This window comes from Diadema antillarum, unplaced genomic scaffold (assembly GCF_040938485.1).
Source record: "Diadema antillarum isolate AM-2024a unplaced genomic scaffold, OU_Dant_1.0 scf00000208, whole genome shotgun sequence".
Lineage (NCBI taxonomy): Eukaryota > Metazoa > Echinodermata > Echinoidea > Diadematoida > Diadematidae > Diadema > Diadema antillarum.
Window position 1 is genome coordinate 1,367,374 of NW_027271097.1, and position 22,685 is coordinate 1,390,058.

The 22,685-nt window shown below is 37.2% G+C and overlaps 1 protein-coding gene across 1 annotated transcript in view; it reads left to right on the forward strand.

The window, feature by feature from the left end:
* The first annotated feature begins 839 nt into the window (after nt 1–839).
* LOC139724199 (uncharacterized) overlaps nt 840–22,685 on the forward strand; it is a 130,190-nt gene continuing 108,344 nt past the window's right edge. The window contains exon 1 of the mRNA XM_071635343.1: nt 840–1,158. Within this exon, the coding sequence (XP_071491444.1) occupies nt 972–1,158 (187 nt within the window). The 5' untranslated portion in view covers nt 840–971. The remainder of the gene's footprint in view (nt 1,159–22,685) is intronic.

Consider the following 22,685-nt stretch of genomic DNA (forward strand, 5'->3'; position numbering starts at 1 on the left):
CAGAAAGCTAGATACAATATTGGATAGATTTAATCTGAATAGTACAGTCCTTAACCTAGATTTTGTAAATATTTCAAGTTGAACCTATTGAAAATCACAGCCTTACACAAAATTAACCCAATGATAAACTAACACCCGGCAGTCTTTGCAAGTTTTTGGCTCCAGAAAAGGAAAAAAAAGATAATTACTTTTTGTCCGACATTCTTTACCATATTAAACAATGTAACATGGCATCTATATGTAGCCCTACGCATATATGCGAGTGTGCGTGAGTTTATCTGAAATTGATATAGATGATATATTGACGTCATTACAAGGCTACCCACTCTCTTGCAACACAAAAAGTACGGTACCTGGGCCTGTGCGATTCATTTTGTTTCATTTCTAGCCTTAGCTCAGAAATTGAGTTCATAAAATAGATGTCAGTAACATGAATTTGACCTAATGTTGTCAGATCGATCTCACATTGATGATCCCATTCGTGGCGGTACCTAATTTCAATGTCAATCAATTTCATGCTTTTGCGATATTGTTTTCGTCCCAAGAGCGCGAAAGACAAGAATTTGTTAAGCTTTGTCTGTGGTACGCTCTGGCTACGATCTTGAATTCGTACGAGTTTATTCCATTCTGGCGCCACTGGCGCTTTATTACCAGCAATATTTTGCGGCGCCTCCAACTCTATGTATGACTCAATACTAGTACCCTGCACTGTACGTGGGAAAGCGTGGCGTACTGAGTGTGTGTGCGTGTGTGTAGCTGTGTGTAACTTGCGCATATCATACTGTGGAGTAGAGTATGCTACGAGACCAAAACGCACGGCATTACACTCCTCTGCTCCTAGGATCCTCCCTTCTGCTACCACTGGAGTCGTAGCGGCACATACCATCCGAACGCACACATATTACTCGGGACCATACTGAGCTAGCTGGGGGCATACACAGTGAGTGAAGCAGCTGGTTCAATCACCGCTTATGCTCGTGAACATTTCGACTCGGTCATGGATGCTTAACCTGGAATTTCGCCTGTCGACTGTCAATTTTGAGTTTATAATTGGACGAAATATGGCTACTTACACTGTCTACATAACCTTGCTCTCGGCGCTGATTGTGCTCTACCTACCTTGCCCTCTTATCGCTATTGAATCCGAAAAACTGAAAGGTGAGTGAGGAAGTCGATTTGTCATACATTGCATTCACAGGTGGTTTTTCTCCAGTCAGCTGGTGTACAGAGTACGCCAGTACGCCGCCGTGCAGTACAGTAGGTCTGGTGGAAATCGCCTCCTATGAACACAGCACGTAATGCACTCGGCAATAATAACAGCTGGGTGTGGACAGTTTAGTCCCGTGTGTACTTTTCGTTGTATTCACTCATTTTGAATGTGATGCGTGCGTTGTTGATGTTCACATAATTATAGTTATTTGAATTAGATATTGAATTGCTGAGTTAGGTTGTATGTCTTCCCCTACAATGTATGCATGCTTTCATTTCTCCAAAGGTGAGATAGACACTGCAGTTCTGATGATAGTGATGGTAGTTTACATTACCGGGTAGTAGAAATAGTAAACTTTACATTAAATTCACTATTTTTCATGCGAGTTGCAAGTGTAAAACAATCCATGATGCATGTACCAGTACTGATGTGATATTTAGAAATAGTAATTTGCCTTCTTTACCTTTACTGAAGATACTGGAAGATTGCTGTGTAGCAGCAGTGGAGCTTCCAGGTCTATCCAGCTCTTCTGACAAATCTCTATCATCAGTCCACTTATTGATGGGTGGTTACTTGTCCAGTTCAAAAAAGGCAAGGCAAGGCAGACATGGGCTTTGCAGATAGTTTCACTGAATAAATATGTCATATATTGCATGCTTGGTTTATCTTACCATTCCATTCACTGCCATTCATTTCAGCAGTGAATGCAGTGTGTATGGTGACATCTGCGGCCACTGACATAATGTACTGTAGTCCACATAGAGTGTAGAAATGTAGGCATACACTCTACGTCCTGTATGATGTACAAGTATGCACGGTGGAAACACACCTGAAGAAAGAAACACGACAGATTTCATGATTAGACAAGTAAAGCCAAGGGAAATTTCTGTGGAAATTATGGAAATGGAATTTACAGCCTACCGGTACTCAGTTATTCAGACTAGGGTACATGTACTGAGTCTTTCTCTTAATTACCAGTTATATCGTGTGATATACTAAAATGTATACAAAGCACACAAATACATCATACAAAGTGTATTTATATACTGATGTGATGTACACTTGCTGTATACACACATACACACACATGAAAGATAAATGTACAGTGTACTTTGTATATAAAATACACTCAATGTATACATGATTAATCAAGATTGAATGCATTTTTTACAATAATATGTACAACATATGTTTAAAATATGGTGAATGATCCAGATGATGCACAGTCTACATACAGCAGTGATGGTATTAGTCTGAGATATTCTGTTTACTGTTTTTGGTTCTACAATTGAAGTAAAATGTGAAAAAAGTCAAATTTTTCCAAGCCATACCATAAGGAGGAATGTAGAAAATAAAATATAGCATTCATGACATTCATGAAAAACTGTGCATGTATCAGGCAATGTTCATTTTTCAAAGTATTGTTGGAACTATTTGTGTCTTCCTTTCCTAATGCATCAGGATGATCATTATAAAATTTCCATGCTGTTCTTATAGCATACACATTCATTTACAAATTAGTCTGTTAAGTGTACTGTGTACAGTTACAATGTATACATTATGTGTACATGTACATGATATATTTTGTTACCTAGATTGTCTTACCTCTTTAGGCTAATATTAATTCAGAAGGAGCAAGAATTGAAGATGAAATATCTTGCCATTGTTAGAAAAAAAATGGACTACAGAGAAAAGTTCATAATGCATGAGTACACAATTTGTAACAATTAGCTGTAAAAGTCTGACAAGTACAACTGTATATTATACATACATACAATTGTACATTACACTTGTATAATTCATACCGATATCGACATCATTGCTCTTCTGTTGGGGATTAAAGATCGGAGCCCAAAATGTATCGCCACAGTTGCTGCTTTATGTTTATTTTTTTTTTTACAATTTATATAATTATTCATGTAATTATTTTGCTCCTTATCTTCCTCAGAAAGCAATATTAATCTCTCCCTTCCTTTTCCCTCTCCCTGTCTCTTGACTGTTGGCTTTTCTTCTTTCTTTTTTTGTCATGACAATTAACATCCAACTGTATACATTTTCAAACCAAAATGTGAACTAAAACTTGAATGGAATGAATTTTACAAGCAGAAAGAATGCAACATACTATGCAGGACATGTTGTATTGGATGAGGTACATACGTACTCAATGCCTACATCTCTTATTCTGCTCTATCTTCTTTATCACTCTTTGTTTTCTGTAATTCCAGTTTACCGTATAGATGCTTCATCATGTTTGATATTAAAAAGCAACAAAGTTGTCGTTTCCTAGTACAGTGTCTGTACATGCACTGTACATGTATATCGTCATTAGTGACTCACAAGAAAGTTGTTGATTCCTCTTAATTCTGTAGTATAAGCCTGTGGTGAAGATATGAATATATTTGTTAAACTAGAGATTAATAAGAGTATAAGAATAAAACTCTCCAATCATTATATACAGTATATTTTTGCTTTGCTAGTGTGCACCTTAGCTGACAAAATAGACCCAAAAAAAAAGAAAAAAAAGGAAAAGAGAAAAGCAACTAGCTATAAAATTTGCTTGTCTTCACAATTAAGCCTGTTGCTTCCCAAACCCTTGTTTCTGACACATACACATACACACTTGTACATGTATAGTGTATGAAGTTCATGGTAATCTTTAACTTGTTTTTTTTTTCCAGGTCAACATGTTTTTTCTAATTGTTCAGTATGTACATTTGTAATTGTCCTTTACTGTTTCCTTGAGATATATAAAGAACAGGACAAGTTCAGGTAAAAATGCAAAATTATTGATGAAGCCACTTTGCGTAGGGTCCAACTGGCTTTGATATTTAAATCATGATATGTACAGTGTACAAGTCAATGTGAAAAATTTCTGAGACATGAAGAAAGAAGGCAGTTAAAATCTGCAGGCAAATAATGACTAAATGTGATCTTATTATTTTTTTCATGGTTTTGTTTTTCTAATAAAACTAAGGAAATCATATGCTGCACTCATATTTTTAGTGTTACACATGTACTCTATCAATCTTCCGCATTTCGCAAGGTAGAATGATAAATTCTCGTTCACTTTTGTTGTTAACATTTCTTTCATTTGTTCTGGTTGCAGAATTTTCACAGAATCACAGTCCATGAATTAGCTAGTATTAGTTCTGTCTTTTGAAGTTGCAACACTCTTAAGGTTAATTTGTCTCTCACACTGGCAAACTTCTGTAAATATCTTTTTGATATTGTACAGGTTAAAGGTCCTGTTTACCTTTGGGAGTAGTGGTTTTAAAAATGTTCAAGATATTACACTTGATGCATACAATGCGTAGGTTCATTGTACCACAAAACATCCTACACTGTAGTATATGAAATTTTTTTTCAGTAAAACCTAAAATATAAGGAGATATCAGTATTTTTATCAATTTTTATAAACTGTAACTGTAGACGGTTTAGTCTGGAAACATTTTTATTATTTTATTGTTCACATTTTGTATATTCAACAATACTTAACATCAAATAACATCGAATTTACTGATTCAAATTTTTACAGTGGTTGTTTCTATCCCTAACTCATATTTTAGAACTATTTTACAGCACGAATGCTACAAGGTTTTTTTTTTCATGTGCAAATGGTAAATTATGCCTTGAATGAAATCTCATTGGTTCAACTGATCTTTGCTTTTGAATATACTAAACCATACTGTGACATACAGTACTAAGTTGCCAATTTGATGATTACATGTACATGTAGATGATAAAATTCAGGAGCAAAATTGCCCCAGGATTTAATGGGTTAGATATGTGGTCAGCGTGGAATGCATTCCAAGGCTTCCTAGTTATTTAGTAATTAGGCATCTGTCTCCTGCTCAGTGGAGATGATGGCTTGTGATGGCTTGACTGCTCCCTACGGGGTTACTTGCACCCAGGCAGACTGATCCTGCCTTCTGGCCCATTTGGAGCTGCAACCAACCATTTACGAAGGCAATCCTATAAGCCAGCATGCCTCCACTGATGGAAAATTGCCTTCTTTTCAGCATATTTTGCACTGTCTTGATCCAAGACTTCCTCATGGATTGTGACAGGCTGTTTGCCTCTTAGATTTCAAGAAATTGTTTTGTTTTTGTGTTTTTCTTCTTTTCCACAGTGATAGCCTTGTTATTATCTGATCCAAATGCACTATATAATTCTCCTCAACACCAGCTGCACCTTTTAACATTGATCAATGATAGTGGACCAGGTCAGCTTTGTCATCACACTTTCTTTTTATTAAGTTTTCCAATTGGCAATTCTATCATTCCAATTTAATCAATGGAAATATGAAAATTATTAGTATACACTGTAGGAACTGGAATATTAGAATATAACATACAATTTGTACACCGTATAGTTGTAGGCATCTTGTTATTCACCCACTGAAGTCCTAGTACATTGTTTATTTCTCCGTTACAAATCTATTTCCTTTTCTTGTTTTAAGCAGAAAACAAACAAAGCAATTCCTGCCAGTGATAAAAATAATAATGATAGTAAAAACGAGAATTATTATAGCAGTAATTGTAGCAGATATACACTGTAATAACAATAATAATGATGATAGCGTACCAGCTCTGTAAAGCTTGAGATACAGTGTACAATTGTAATATTCAAGATACATTTGCAAGTTGCCATACACTGTTCTCCTTCGCAACACAGAACATTGATTCAACTGAGATAACAGAAACAAACAGTTACATGTATATTATGCAAAGTTTGTGAAAACATGTATCCCAATAGATTACAACTACAATTGTACAAATTGTACATGTATACTTGCACTAAGATCAGGGCCCTATTTCACTAGCATGGAAACTGTATTGAGTTTATCAATGAATCAAGCACTGGGACAGATTCATATCAGATTTACTTGGAAGGGATACATCTAGGCATTCAAGATTTGTTCTAAAATGCGGCAAGGTGGGTGCAAAATATTGTTCCCAAATGGCGTGGTAAAACAGTTCCTAACTTCTGTGGACTGATTGATCCCACCATTCTCCCTAAGATCAATTGAATTGAACTTAGGATTGATTTTAGCCCTCAGTAAAACAGCCCCCAAAGCGTACATAAAGTATGCACGTACAATAGTGTAGCACACTTTGAGCTTACAGTAGCATCTTTCAGATACTATCTGTATTTCTTCTTTTTTTTCCATCATATACAACTATAGCCATTGCCAGAGTTCCTGCACAAAGAGCTCTGCAATAATCTTCTCCAATCCCCTTCACAAAGCCTTTCCCAATACTCATGGACTTGGAGCCATCCCTTGGAGTACACATTGTATTTCAAGGGGCCTTCTGGTCCATTGCACTTGAATTCAGTGATTTAAACCCAGATTCAATAACCATGGGCTTGTTTTGAAGTCAGTGATTTTATCCCAGATTCAATAGGCCCGAGTTAAAAGGAGACCTCCAGGTGAATGAAGATGTTTGTTTATCAGGCTTTGCTCTAAAAACACTTGCCAATATTGCAAACTATCTACATGTATGGCATAACTATGATTTCTGTGGAAAAAAACAACAGAGAAGAAGTAATCATTATTATGGTGATTTTAACACAGAATCTATGAAGTATAAATAATTATTCAATGTGTCACATTTGCTTGATTTATTTTAATGATAAAGTGTACCGTGTATGCATGTACAATGTGTAACAATCAATGCTTATTGCTTCTTGATTATTGTGTAAATAAACAGAATCAATACTGTTTATTTAAAGGCAGTTTTTTAAAGGCAGTTTTTGCTTCAGGATGAAAATGCTACAGAATGAAGAGTTAGAAGCAGAGCTCATACAGTATAGCATACTGTATTGTAAATCTCTTAGTGCTTTTTGCACTGATGATGGAGATGAAACTTGGAAAAAAAATATTCAGGCCTTTTTTGTCCTGTCTCAGACTTTCATCTGTCCACAAGATGTGTTCATATGAATCAAGAAAAGTGTGCCATATTGGCAGACAATGTAAATTGTCGATATTAATTTAACTCAGCAACTGTGGCAGCTCTGACAAATAGACCCTGTACTGCTAGTTACAAATTATACAGTATACAATCAATAAGTCGGCCTACACAAGATATGTACAATATTTTGTATAATATGAACTTGTGTGGTTCAGGGGAGGTTTATTACATGTATGTGTAGCCTGCACAAGGGGCATTTTATAGAAATAGAATGCAGGGCATTGCTTTCCAGTCCTCTTTTGGTAAACTGCAGTGATAATTTCTACCATTTTTGAAGATACATACATGTATACAATTATATCTTTTTTTTCACTCTCTTTCTCTATGCTGTATTGCATGACTGCAATTTCTGTATGGATTTCCATAGCAGGAGAGAGCGCTCACTCAGAACGGTGGCTGAAAGAGAATAACAAAGCGTTGCATATTTCAACTGATCACACAAAATATAGTGTATTTTGTTTGCTAATGGAAAATGACAGTTCACTCTACTATCTGCATTCTATAGAATGGCACAAAGTGGGAGAGTAATGAAAGGCAGACAAAATGTCAGCTAGACAAAAATACAAATAAAAAATACACCACTAACTGAGGAATATCACACATGATTAGCTTTAGTACACTGTACAGATCTACAAATTGTATACACTGTGTGTATACGTGATTGCATTGGGGGAACTGTAAGATGCAGACAGTTACTCGGCAAAGTGTACAGTATACATGTTATTATGTTCATTTTCATTTCATTTCAAATCACTTTTACCTTTATGTAGTGTCAGTCGCCCCTTTTATCAAGTTTCCTTCATAATAGTTTCAATGAATGTTTATTTGTGCACAGCAGGTATAAAAAAAAAAACAGCATCAAGACCGCTTATTAACAGATTCTCTCAGGTCAGAAACAGAAGTGAGGAAGCTTTGGTCACTGAATTCCACTTCAGTGTCACAATTGTTGGATATACCTCATTACGATATATATCAGTCCTGAAAAACAAACAAACAAACAAATAATTGTAGAAGATAAGACATCTTTGTGTGTGTGTGTGTGTGTGTGCTACGGCCTATTAATGACTAGGGAGAGTGTTTTCATTAAAGGTACGGATGAAACTTAATTGAGCTTGAGCATGTTCAGCTTCTTCATGTGTAAACTCTACGAGCATGTGTTATGGCCCATAATGCAGTTCAAACAAGGCTGTACCTTTTAGCACCTAATCTCCCGGGGTTCTAGCGTGATACTGACGATGAAACCACAAGACAGTGACGGGGCTGTTGCTAGCTGGGCGACGTAGTTGGCAACTTAAGGCATCATGCCGTCCTCCCACGATGATACGGGTTATCAGGTGTTTTCTCGCTAAAGATCCAATTCCCCACAGAGCTCCTCCTTACAGTATGTACCGAGTATAGATTCTTCCCCCCATGTGTTGGGGAAGTTCAATATCGGTAATGGAGAGTCCGTGGCTGCATGCATTCAGGGTGTGATGCTTCGTGCGTATCTAGTGCAGTCCATTTGAGCTCTTTTCTCAAGTTCCTTTACTTGCCACAAAGTCCTCTAGATCCTTTTTCTTCTCTTGTCTGCACTGTAGTCTTACTCCAGTACTTTCAGAATACAAAGTGATCATTGACATGTCTTGCTTGAGCATATCCGATACACTTACATTGTACATGTAGGTACAATCTTTTGTTCTTAGATGTATGGTAGTCATACATTTGTATCTCACTTTTGCAGACAAGTACAGTGTACATGTATTGCCAAGGCAGTAATGGATAACTCTTTAAAACCACCACGTACAACATGTACATGATAATTCTCATCCCATTGAGGACAGGCTCATTTTGCTACAATATGCATACATGTGTAATTTCCCATAGACCCCTGCCTGAGTAAACTTGGGACTTCTCTTCAACAGGTATTGCAAACCCTATAGCATAATTATTGCATAAAGTACACTTGTACACTGTACACCAATGTACAATTCTGTAAATTCTGTGTAATAAAGTAGTACCATCTTCAGAATTTCTTCCTAATGGCTGCCCTCAGTATTACAATTTTACAAATTCTGTGCTGTACAGACAGAATCAGTTCTAAAAGAAATTAACACAGTATGTATCTCAAATGAGAAATGTTTACTCGTCATCAAATTTCATACAGCACTAATGGGTACATTGTATCACTGATCTTTTTTTTTCTCGAGGTAAAGGTGATTAGAGATTGCTCACAGACTGGCACTCGTGAGATTTTAGTTTAGATACATTTTACGTTTTGGGTTATTTTCATTCTATTCTCTACTATTCTATGATTGAGACTAAAAGTATCATTAATCTTTCCCACATGAGGCCATAAATATTCAGATGGACCTGATCATTTAAATGCAAATCTCAGAAAGGTGAATATAAAATAAAATGCTCTATCCTGTCTTAAGATCTTTGACAATTTTTTTTTTTTTTCTGACAAGGTTGATTTTCTTTTCTGAATACCATTAGTGTGCTTTTGCAGCAGCTGTGATTATTACTGTTTACCATTGGGAGCAGTGATTTACAAAAATTTATCGATTTATCACATTTGATGCATATATAACTGTTGGTCAGTTGTATCACAAGATATCCTACCATACCTATACAAATTTTGCAATAAAGCCTAAACTATAAGGAGATATCACTATTTTTCTCAATAAACCATAACTGTTGACAGATAATTCTAGAAACAATTTTTGTCATTTTTTTATAACTGTTATTCTGATCTGATTAACATTTGTACATTGGTTCTTTCTATTCCTAAGACTCACATTTTAGAACTATTTTAAAGCACTAAAGGTGGGTTTTTGTTTCATCTACAAATGGTAAATAATGCCTTTAATACAACCTGTACAATGTACGCTTGTGCTTGTGTGTACACGTATAACATTTGCGTACTACAACACATACATACAATACAAAGTATATTACACGCACTATGGGTGAAGTTACAGTGTGATGTGTAGTTTGCTATGTGTTACAAGAAGTTGAAGTCACTTGCTATCGAATGCTAAGCAAGTTAGCCAGCCTTGTTAAATGTCATGCAATTGTAGGTAGGGCCTACAGTACTTACGAATGTATATATAGTGTATGTGTAAATATCCCACAAATTTGTTCGGCAAATACCAAATATTGTATGTACATGTACAGGTGCAAGAGGCTACCAGTAATTTCCCCATCCCAAGTTGTTGAACTTGACATTATATATTGTATAGTTGCACAGTATTTCACCTGTTTGCTCTGGCCAAATACAGTGCTACAGGTACAACATTTGTAGCAATGTGTAATGATTAAGTACCTGGTTTGCATACTGCAGTTGTATATAATATGCAGTGTTGCAAGAAAAAAAAAAGGGGGGGCATAACAAGGGTTTAAAGGCGCATAGTCCTGGTAGTGTAGAGGGCGCTGTTGAATGATAGTGCCGATCACCGTTAGCATTGATACGAAGATTTCCGAAGTTGAGCTGTCATCAAAAGTAAAGCGCGTAGGTGTTGCTAGGTAACATTGCCTTCGTTGTCTTCTCTGCACGTCATGCAGTGTGTAGTAATGCCAGGATGCGTGCATACTGTATGTGCTTCTTAGTATGACATCACAAAAAAGTTTGCTAAAGCTGTCATCCCCCTCAGCTGAATCATTCGAGAGCTGAACTGTGATTGGACCACTGACTACAGTGGAGCGGACTTCTTCGGGCTCGGGGAAATGGATCGCAGCGTAAGCATAAAGAGGAGTCGATAGCATAGGTCTCTATAGGAAACTTGCATCGTGCACCCGTGTACAGTTGTACGCATTTGAATAAACCACCGGGACCATGTACCTTTAAAAGGTACATTTACAATATTGTACAATTTTTGTTGCTTATTTGGATTATTCGCGAGGATGCAGCTCCATGTGTATACATCATACAGCAAAGTAATCAACTGAAATATGTTGCTACAAAATATGTTTACAGTGTATTAGTACAATTGTACGTGATTCTGTATGTATACATGGACAACAATTAACAATAAATACCACATGGACAATGCATGAAGACATGTACACGATATTTATTCCATGATATACATTGTATGTACATGTGGAGATGTACATGTGTGAAGGACCTACGTACATTTATGCCTTAATGTGTGACAGGACATATTGGATCAGATCACATTTTCCAGCTAAAATCCTCTTACTGGGATTTTTTTTCCCTACGCATACGTACACTGTACTATTCACATCTACACATTGTAGCTCAAAGATGGTAATTAAACCCCTCCCAATCCCCCCCCCCCCAAAAAAAAAAAAAAAACTATACACACATATATACACACAACAAGTGTGTATGGTTGAATACACTCCATTATCTCTCTTTGTATGGTAACTGCTTTTGTATCTAAGATTATTAAAGATCACAAGTCTACATGTATGTGCATATGATATATTATGACACACCATGCATAAAAATGCTGGATGTGTACTACAATAGCCTACCTTACCACATACTTATTTCAGTACATTATATTTTTCACGTGGATAAACAGGATCATGAGTTTTCCACCAACATGCCACCACTGTGGGCCTATTCTTTTCAATACTTGAAGTCTTTTGTCCATGCATTATTCAAAAACAAAAAAACCTCATGGATTAGCATCGGCTGTGTCCGGTAATTCCCTAGCCTGACCAGACACCGTGCTTTGTCTGCTTCGTGACAGCGTACTGTGTAAAGTTACAGCGTAGTACTGTAATTCGCAAGCAAGCTTTCAGATTGTCTGGGGCAATGTACAGTTTGTAAATAGAAAAAGGTATTAACATAAACTTTAACCGCTGGTATTTAACCAGTATAATGGTACCAGTTACTTTTATGCAGATCTGATTTTTCCTTGTTTGTGTTACACCTAATGTCAGCAAAGATTTAGGATGATTGAGTGTGAATTAGAAATTTACAAGTGGCAATCTCTGTATAATGTGTGTGTGTGTCTTTTTTTGGGTATGAAAAATGTGGTTGACATGCATACTACATATACGTACATTTACCTCTTCATTGCACAACCCTTCAAAATTTGATGTTGATTACATATTTTTGCAAGCATTCTTTTAATGCAGAGTAAACTAAAAGTTCAGACATTATTTCTCTTACAAAGTGTATGATGAATTATACACAGTACCCCCCCCCCCAAAAAAAAAAGAAAAAAAGAAGAAAGGTTGCATATGCTGCCATAGTTTGGATAGTAGACCTACATGTATTGGTACCTGCAGACAGAATAAAGCAAACAGTATTTATACAATTGTAGCCCTCTTATTATTTTCATATTATAAAATGGGTTCAAGAATGTAGCCAATTGGAAGCGCTGAAATGAGTCACGTGTGCGTGCATTAATTTCTTAGTAAATGCACGGCCGGGGCCTGACGTACAATACGTCACAATGTTTACACTAGCAGTGCGCACTCAATCAGTTGTTACAAGTGCGTCACGCGCTACTATACACGCTGTCAATCCTGTAAACAACTTCTAGTTCGGGCTGCCACAACAGCCGGCGGCCTTTCTTGTGCATCACACGTGGCGTACGTATACTACGTACGTACAATACTTATGTGCAGGATTTCCGAGTGCGACGTGCGTAAATGTTTGGGACGAACATCTTCGGACATCTTGACTTTTGAGCGAGTGCTACATGTAGCTGACTGGTATTGACCCACAAAGGTACGTGAATAATGCTGTTAGTTTTCGACCCATTTTATAAAACAAATGATGCACAGGATTATTTCGTGGCGTTAGTTCCACACACTCTATCCTGTGCATCATTTGTAAAAAGAAGCACAATAGTTATGATTTCATTTCTTGTTTGACATTTGATGCACCACATTTATTTGAATTATTTATTCAATGACATACTAGTGAGTTAGTAACGAAAGAAAACAAAGAATATTGATGCAAATACAAGTAAATAGTGTACATGTACACTGTTCTTTAATACCAAAAATACATTGTACATGTATGCTTGAATAATGAATTCTATGAAATACTTCTATTTGCATCCTTTGTCCTTTGCTTAGATGTATATTTGCCAGTAACTGCATGCGATGGATTATATGCCTCTGTGAATAAGTACAAAGAAAGAAGAGTGGTATTGATACACTGCCTGCTGTTTTAATCTTTAAACAATTTTGAATAAAAGATCTTTGCAAGAATATAAAGCGGGTGCTGTCTGGTGTAAGATTAGGGAGGAAGCTAGACATGAATTGCACAAAGAGTGCATTTTGATAAGTACAGCAATGTAACTTATGCAGTGTAGACAACTTGTCTCAAAGACAACACAAAATGACAACAGCAAAGAAATAATGATAACAAAAACTTAAACTTGCCAGGGATGTTGACAAGCTGATTCCATGAATCTTGATTACAGAACATGACATTTTGCTGTTTCACAAGAATAAATGAAGAATTGAAAATTCGTGGCAGTTTTTGTTGAATGCTTGGATCGTCTTGGGTGGATACAATAATGATTTGCATGTACATTGCAAAATATAGATTACTACTTGCCCCAACATTGCTCAACTTGAAGTTGATGGATATTATTGTGGCTTGATGCAGACAGCATGCCACAGCAAGCAAGACTAAACAGTGTCAAGAGAGGAGAAAAATGTCAATATCGAGACCTAAGAAGGAGGGTTACCTCATCAATTAATCATGTTGTTTTTGCATGGTGTAAGGTGTTATCGTTAACACGCAACTTGAATGCTTCAGAAAAAATTCATGTGTCTGGTACAGTATCTCACCCTCCATCCCCCCCCCCCCCCCCCCCACTCCCACTCTTCCCGGCAATTTGTTGTTTTTTTTGTGTAAGGTTTGGTCACGTGAAAAATTCACCCAGTGCTGTTCGTATGGCATACATACTGTACCTTTGAGCTACAATTGTACATGTACCAGCATACATACAATGTACATTGTACATGTAGTTTTCACACGGACATGAATAAGGAGTATAAAATACAACAATTGTGTATGCACAAGATGTATTTTGGATGATCCTGCAACACTAATTTGGTCACATTTAACATGTTATTTGTTCTATGGCTCTATTGTTCATCTCTTTCTCATATTGATAACATATTCCCTGCAGGGTACCCTCAGGTCTTCTCAGGTGTAAGCTGTACAATGTAGGCACCTCTAATACCAACCTGGATACTTATTACTAAGTACAATAATGTATCTGTCAGATACTTGTATTATACAGAGCTACCAACTCAAGCATTTAGGGTCCGTCTCACGATCTCACGCATGGCACCCATTTTTCTCACGCATTGGGTGAAGTCTGCACCTTGGGCCTACACGGTGTATCAATAATGAGCATAGCTCAAAGGATTAAAGTGATAGTTGCAATTGAAGGTATATTTCCCTTTTGTCTTTCAAAATAAGTAAAAAATAGTCACTGAAGTACAGTGTATGCACCTGATCGCACCATTAAGAGCTAAAAATTGAAAAAGCTCCCTACTAACCCCTCCCACACCCTCGCTTGCGCGCCAAGACGTTGAGTCATGAAAATCTCACTCATAAAAAAATTTTTGAACTTGGCCTCCCTGATTATAGGGAAATGAATGTACAATTACTGTAGTACATTTCAATACTATAAGTCAGGAATGATCTTTGACTTCTAGAGAGTAGTACACTGTATTTAAAGTTGTATTGTTCTTTTTCACAAATACATTCCACACATTCATTTATACTGTACCTTGTGCTTTTAGTGTAGCTATCTACAATGTACAATATTGTACTGTAATACAGTATGTCTGAAAGCATGCCATCATAATATGCCTTGGTGTGTAGCATTCAAAGCATTTTGGTAAAAATCCTTTAACACTGCTCCCCAGTCTAGTAAACTGTGAAGGCCTATATGGATTACACTGTAGCTTTGTGCCCTTGAAGGCATTTCAGTTTTAGAGGCGAATAGGATTCTAAAAACAAGCATTTGTGTACCAGAAAAACCAGGCACTATACAGGTATCAGGGGCGGATCCAGGAATTCTGTAAAGGGGGGGGGGGGGGGGGGGGGGGGGGCAACTAATATTTCCGGTGCCACTTCCAGGTTCCAAGTTTTATGTCATTTATTTCTTTTTATTTCTTTTGTTTTTAATGAAAAATAAAAGGGGGGCTGCACCCGGTGCACCCCCTCTGGATCCGCCACTGGGTATACACTGAAATGAACCATGTGAGGAGTAAATTGTGTTGTAATAATGATACAGTATGAATGTACATGAAATGTAGGTTGTCTAGGAATAGATGAATCTTTTGAAGAGATCTAAGATGTCTCTTTTCCTGTAATATTTCTAGGTGAATCATACATTGTATTTGCAGTCGCATTGTACACATTCAACTGTACTGCAACATTGTTTGCTGGCTTCAGAGCATTGTAATAACTATAGCGGTATACAGTATGCCTAACTTGAGAGAGATCTGTGGCAATTTATGATGAAGAGTGACGTCACAGGGTTTGATTAGGGTAGACAGGGCAAGAGTTGCTTGGTTTGTTATTGCCGCTGTTTCCACTTTTTCTCAGCATACAGTGATATTATGCTTAGATTTCAAGAAACCGCATGGATATACATGAACAGTGGAATACTATAAGCAGCTGCCCATTTTATTTCAAATCAGAAAGGCAGGTGTACAGTATGTTGGCCGGTGCCATACAATGAGACCCGGAATGCCAATTATTGATGAAGTACTGTGGATGGGTGTATGAGAAAAATAGAGTTGAATGCTTATTCCCCTCCCCCCAATAAAAAAGTACAGTAGAAAGAATAGAAATAAAGTGGTCCTATAGTTGTACATATGGATGTACATACATGTGTACATGTTTGTAAAACAAAAAGCAAAACAAAAAATCCAACTAATGTTCCAGAATTGACGCAGAATACTGTTTTCACTTTGATATTCTGACTGAAAAAAAAAGGTTCATCACCCACTTGTCTGCCTTCCTTTAAAGTTTGATATCCCTTTTGCAACCTGGAAAATTAGTTGTTGTTTGTTGTACATGTGCAGATGTACAAATGTACACTGTACAAATGTAGGTACTAACTTCAGACCATTCCTTGGAATGATAAAACTGGAAAGTTATTTATGATCAAGGGGAATAAATGCTACAAAGTGTACATAGAATTCTACTGAATTCATTGTGATCCCCAAATTTCAACTATTATTTTGGGTACAAAAGGGGAGCATATTCTCAAGTGGCATGGAGTTTAAAATAGTTTTTCTTTAACCCATTGAGGATGGGCTGATTTTGCTACAACACACATTTCCCATAGACACTTGCCAGAATGTACTCAGGACTCGTCGTCAACGAGTTAAGATGTTGAGACATCAGGGTTGATTACTGTAAGATATTCTTCAACCATGCAAACTTTCATGGCAGTTGCAAAAAGATGACCTTTAATGTGAAGGTAATTTTCTTCTAGCTGGTGTCTCATTTTTTTTTTCTGCGCCTTTCTTGTCTTGTCGATCAGTTCAGTGTCTCTTCTCTTCTTTTTTTTTTATGTCACATGTCGCATTCAATATATTCTGCCCTGAAAATTTTCATTTGCTCTTCTGTCTTGATGTAATCTTCTCGCACCTTTATAGAATTTTCTCGTGCTTCATCTTTTATTGCTTACTTTTGGTGTTTCCACAGCTTTACCATTTATGGAATCTTAATATCTTGCTTGTTCTTTATAGCTATCCTGTGTGTATTTCCCTGAAACTGTTGCTATATATGTCAACTTCTAGCTTTTTCTTCCCCAATCTAATTTCTTTTTTCTCTCTTTACACACCTTTCTCTATCTTGCACACGCTCTACATCTTTTTAATATTGCTCTTGGACTCACCCTTTAATTCCCGGCATATGCTACAGGTGGCCGTCAGTATTTCTGTCTTTCTCCCTTTTAATATTTGCATTCCATTTAGAGTGGTTGCATTTGCTTACCCCCTCTCTACCCTGTTTCTCATTCTCGCCTCCTCTTTTATTCACATATTTTATCCTTGCTACGTTCATGCCTTTTGTATGAAGTCCACTCTCTCCTCTGCCTTCCTTCCTGTTCACTTTTAGGCTGTTTTCACACGTACCGAGAGTGCGTAATTTGAACAGCGATTCTAATGACAGGTCGCCAGAATCATGATTCAAATGAGGCCTTTTGGCGGTGTGTGATGCAAACTAGAATTTCAAAGGGTGATTTGAAACGCAATTCCAATTGTGATTCAAATGACAGTCTGGATGTGTTTTCCAATTGCGATTCTCCGGAATATTACAGAATGAAACAGTCTTGTGTACAGATTGACTTCCATATTGTGTTTTTGGGGGCGGAGCTTACAATGACCCTTCAACCACTTTCACATCAAAACTGCTCTCCTGAAAAAATTTTTATGCAGTAAAAGCGTGTATTGCTTACCACTCAAGAGCGATTGACGGGAATTTGGAAATTAGCCACACCTCCTCTCCTCACTCTGAAATTCAAAATTGCAGAGTCAGCGAAGCCTTCCTCGGTCATGTGAACAGATAATAATTGTAATCGTAATTATAATCGTAATTGTAATCGTAATTGCTATTCAGCATGGCAATTATATTTCTTGACTGGTGTGAAACCAGCCACAGAGCTCACTCCCCCCTCTCTCTTTTCCCTGTGTGTGTGAATAGGATATATGATAAAGACACTTTCTCTCCCTTTCACCTCCCCCCTACTTCTTTTCCCTTTGCTTTCCCACTTTTTCTCTCATCTCATACAAGTTGTATTATATGTCTATTCTCCCAACACATTTACTAACATCACATTCCTCTTGAACACACATTCGTATTTGCTGCATTTGCTGAATATCTCTTCCTCTATCTCTTTCTCTCCCTCTATCTCTTTTTCTCCCTCTCTCTCTTTCTCTCCCTCCTTCTCTCTCTCTCCCTCTCTCTCTTTCTCTCCCTCTATCTCTTTCTCTCCCTCCATCTCTTTCTCTCCCTGTCTCATGAGTCACATTCCTCGCTAGGTGAATGCCTTTTGTCTCTAGTTCCATCCCTCCTCCCTTCCGTTTCTCATGTTATAAATTTCTCTCGTTTCCTCTGGTCTGTGCAAACGAGCGTTAGATTACCAGGGAAATATACAGTCTCTCCCCCTCTCTCTCCATCTATCTCAAGTGCTCGTATTTGTTGATTTTTTCTGTCTTCGCTCGCATTCCTTGCTAGATTCATGCTTGAAGTACAACTTTCCATGGCATTTCTTTCTATTCTCATACTATCTGTCCTCACTCTGTGTACATTGTATTGGTGTATGTTTCTTTGAAGGGGTTAATGCAAAGTTTCCCCCCTCCCTCCCTCCCTCCCTCTCTCTCCCCACTCTCTCTCTCTCTCATACCACTTCCATTCTCTTATGTCAGCTCCATACCTCTGAAGTGCATTCTGCTTCCATTCTAGCGTAAGGTGGCGGTGAAATTCATGGCTGCCCGAATGGGGCTGAAACTTCATCACTGCCGCCTCGATGAGTTTCCCCAGCTCGGTGTGCCATATTCTATGACACTGCTCTAGAATGAGAAAAAAACAACAACAAACAGATGATAAAAAAAAAATGTGGATTACTGCTCATACTGCGTTGTGTCGATCTTTTTTATGGACCTATTTCACGCTCCAATGAAATTGCACTATTTCTAATTTGCCGAGATGCTCTGTTGCAGTTTGATGAGTGGTACAATATGCTTTGCAGTACTGTGTATGATATTCTGTATATCAGGCGTGCACTTTTTTTTTTTTGCATGTAAGATCCATTGTTAACTGCACAGAAGGACATCTCATTAGATAAAACAAAAGAACAATAGTGTGATTGAGTTGAAAATATATACACTGTAGAAATAAAGAAACAAAGCATGTATGGATTTTCTTTGAGAAGGAAGATGCCTATTCAAGTACACAATTTATGATGTTAATGAAAAGTTGAAGAGAAGATACTGCATGATGGCACCACAATATTAGTCTTACAATTTTTGCAGTAGTCTACTTCATTATCAAGCCGTGTCTCTCAGACTGTTGTCATGTCTGTCTGTATTTCTGTATGTCTGTATGTCTGTTATATTTTTGCATTTGTGTCTTACTTTTTTCATAATCCCATTAAAATACATTGTACTACATTGTACAATCATTCTTGTATAATGTCCATCCAGGCTTCCAAACAGACTGAGAGAGAATGATATGAATTAATAATTTCCCTCCCCTGTTTTAATAGGAGCTTGTCCTTTATTCAGGGACTGTGCTGCTGAAATTGAAATTAGATTGTATTCCACATCATTAGATTCAATTCTCAAGGTTTTATCTAATGTTTTGTGGTTAGGTTGATATATTGCATTCTTGGTGATACAACATTTGTTCCTGCAACAATTGCTCAGATCTTATTTTCTCCAAGGACTTGTAGGGTTAGGGTTATGATAGGGTACATGTATTAGGTTTAGTTTTATGTGAGGATTAAGATTAGGGTTAGGGTTATGTTTATGGACTGTAGAACGTATGTTTGGCTTAGTGTGTATATATTTCATGGGAGCAGTTCTCGCAGGAACAAATGTCATGGAATTTGTACATTGCATACTCTCCGGCATGACTACTATTCTCATATTTCACAACAATGTTCTTACATTGTACCTCCATTCAGTTTTGGCAGGTCACAAATAATTCTGTACAATCCTTCAAGCTGAAAAGTTTTGTTACTGGTTATTCATGACTTCACTTTTTTTTCATGGGATTCTGTAAAGATGACCCTGTGTCATACCTAAACTTGATAAAATATATACCATATATTTGTCACAGATTTTGCACCAACAAACTTTTCAGTAAACAAACAAACAAAAGTATATTAATGACAATTAATCAAGTGAAGGAGTGTCAAGGTTGTCTTGGGTCAAAAAATTGGGGTGCAATCAAGCATCCTAAAGTGTACTGGATACCTTACTCACACCAGAGGAGCGCTCCAAAGTTCCCAGTGTGCTGTACCATACCATATTCGGAGACAAAGAACGCATTTCACCTTTCGTTGAATTACAAGCTTTATTTCCCCATAAAATTTTAAATGAAATACTCAAATTGATTTAGAGTACTTTAGGAAAGAATTCAGTATTATAAACATGTATTTCTAGTTTCTTCGTAACGCGCAAATTGAAATGAAATGAAAATTAGGCCATCTTAAAAACCAAATATTTTTCTATAATGCGCACATTTTCGCGTGTTAGTTTTCTATCCTTTAATCTGGGATATTTTTATCTTTCAAATAAAGTACTCCACTAAAGCGTGCACCAGCGTGCTTTTAAACTATTTGCTGTTAAAATTGTCAGTTTTACACTGCATTTTGATTCGCTGCTCCAATTCAAGGTACACAAATTCATTGTTGCCATCACATTGAAAGAGAGAGAGCGAAATGCAGTAGGGGCAAGTATTTCTAGATGTGAGAGCGCTAGTCCCGATTATTGATGCTCTCTTTTGTCAAAGCACCTGATTTCCACCTGATACTGAGCCAAAAGTGGACCACTGTACTCCCTGTTGCAGTTCAAAAGCGCACTGCTTTTTCCATACCAGAAGTTAGCATGAGAGGAATTTGAATGCGTGCAACACACACTACAGTACGTCTTGATACAGTGACTTGATTCTTTGTTAGCGACACCTGTATGTACAATGTATGTTGTGATATTTTTGTAAGCATGCTAGATCCATGACCCTGTTGCTACAAAACATGCGACGGCTCTGACTAGAGTCCGAAGATAACAGATGGGGTACAAATGTACCTTTCTCCACTTAGCGCTCACCTGGCATGGCATCGTATGGTTTGGTTTGGTTCACTTTTGAGCACTCGAACATGGCCCAAGATATACATTTATCTCCTTAAAATGTGTTGCAGCTATACATATTTTTGTGTTGTAAAAGTAGTTTACACTGCATCCTATAGATCTTGTGGTGAATATATTTCACACTTTCTGTATATATCCTACATGTAGCTATACATGTATGTGTGATAACTTTGTGTACTCTTATGTCATCGCACTAGTTTAGGATGTGATGATTTCTATATGTATGTACAGCTGTATTCTCTGTGCCTTTACAAAGATTATGCTTTGACAGTTATAATCTAGGGCTCTCCTTTGTTGACATACATGTACATACATTGAAGTCATCCATGTGTGGGTTTTTTCTTTGGATTAAAGCTTATTCATTGCATGCCACAGTTGAGTGTTGTGGTACAGTGGAAATTGGGCTGGACTCCTTAAACAAGAGGTCTTGCTGTGGTTTTCAGTTAGTTTGCAGGCACAAACCCTTGTTGGTCGTAAAGGAGTCTGCGCCAAGACTACTACATGCACCACTTTGGCACTGTCCCATAGGCCCTGTGTTGAAGCTTCTCCCAACTTGGGAGAGGCTGCAGTGTAGTGGTGCGTGTATTTTTTACCATGCACTCTATACGTCAACATGCCTTGTTTTCACCCGTTTGATGAAAGCTGCAGAAAATCTTGACTCTGAAGTGAAAAAAAAAAAGAAAAAAAAAGAGAGAGAGAAAGAAATGGTGCCACACAATAGCAAGGTGATAACAATGGCAGGTGCCCTGGGGATAAGCCTTAAAGGGATGGTATAGTATTGGTGGAGATGAGGATTGGGCTTTTAACTTTTTGCGGGATACCAAGAAACCACTTAAATGAAATAGTATAGAGCATACTACTCTAAGAGGAATTCAAAGTTTATGATAAAAATCGGTTTGGGAATGGCTGAGACATCCAAAAACAAGGTAGATAGAAGTGATCGTGATAAAAGGTGGGTCCCACCTTTTATTGGGATTGCTCTGTTCTGGATATCTCAGCCATTCAAAAAGCAATTTCCTTCAAAGAAATGTTGAATTCCTGTTGGAATTACAATGTACATATATGTACAATTGTACATGCTCTTTCACATTTTGTATTACTTCGTCATTATCTTGCCAAAAAAAAAAAAATGTTTCAAAACCTGAAGTTAGATCTCAACCAAAACTATACAAACCCTTTAATACTACTAAAGTAGTAGCCCTTCATGAGTATGTTTACTTGTTATTGGTCAAAGGAATTCCTTTCAAAGACTTTCCAGGCATCCTATCCTGTGATGCAACTTTGAGCATGTGGTATGTTCCTCCAGGACATCACAATGAATGTCCTTTCTTTTCTTTTATGTTGTGTTGCGATGCTAGGCCTTTTTTTTTCCTGTCGAGAGATTATGTTGAGAGCGGGGAAAGGCCATAGAGTTTAAAGAAAGCTTGAAGGTTTCCAGTCTCAGTTTAGAATTCTTTTTTTGGAATGCCTGGTCCCTAGATGACTAAAAAGCATGTACATGTAGGACACCTGATGTATTATTAGTCAGCAGGAAAAAAAAGTTATGAAACATATATCGGATGTTTTAAAGATACTGTATATTCCTTACCATCGGGAGCAATGATTCTTAAAAAGATGTTCATCACAACTGAAGTATATGTGTAGGTAAGTTGTGTCACAAAACATCCTATCGTATAATCACT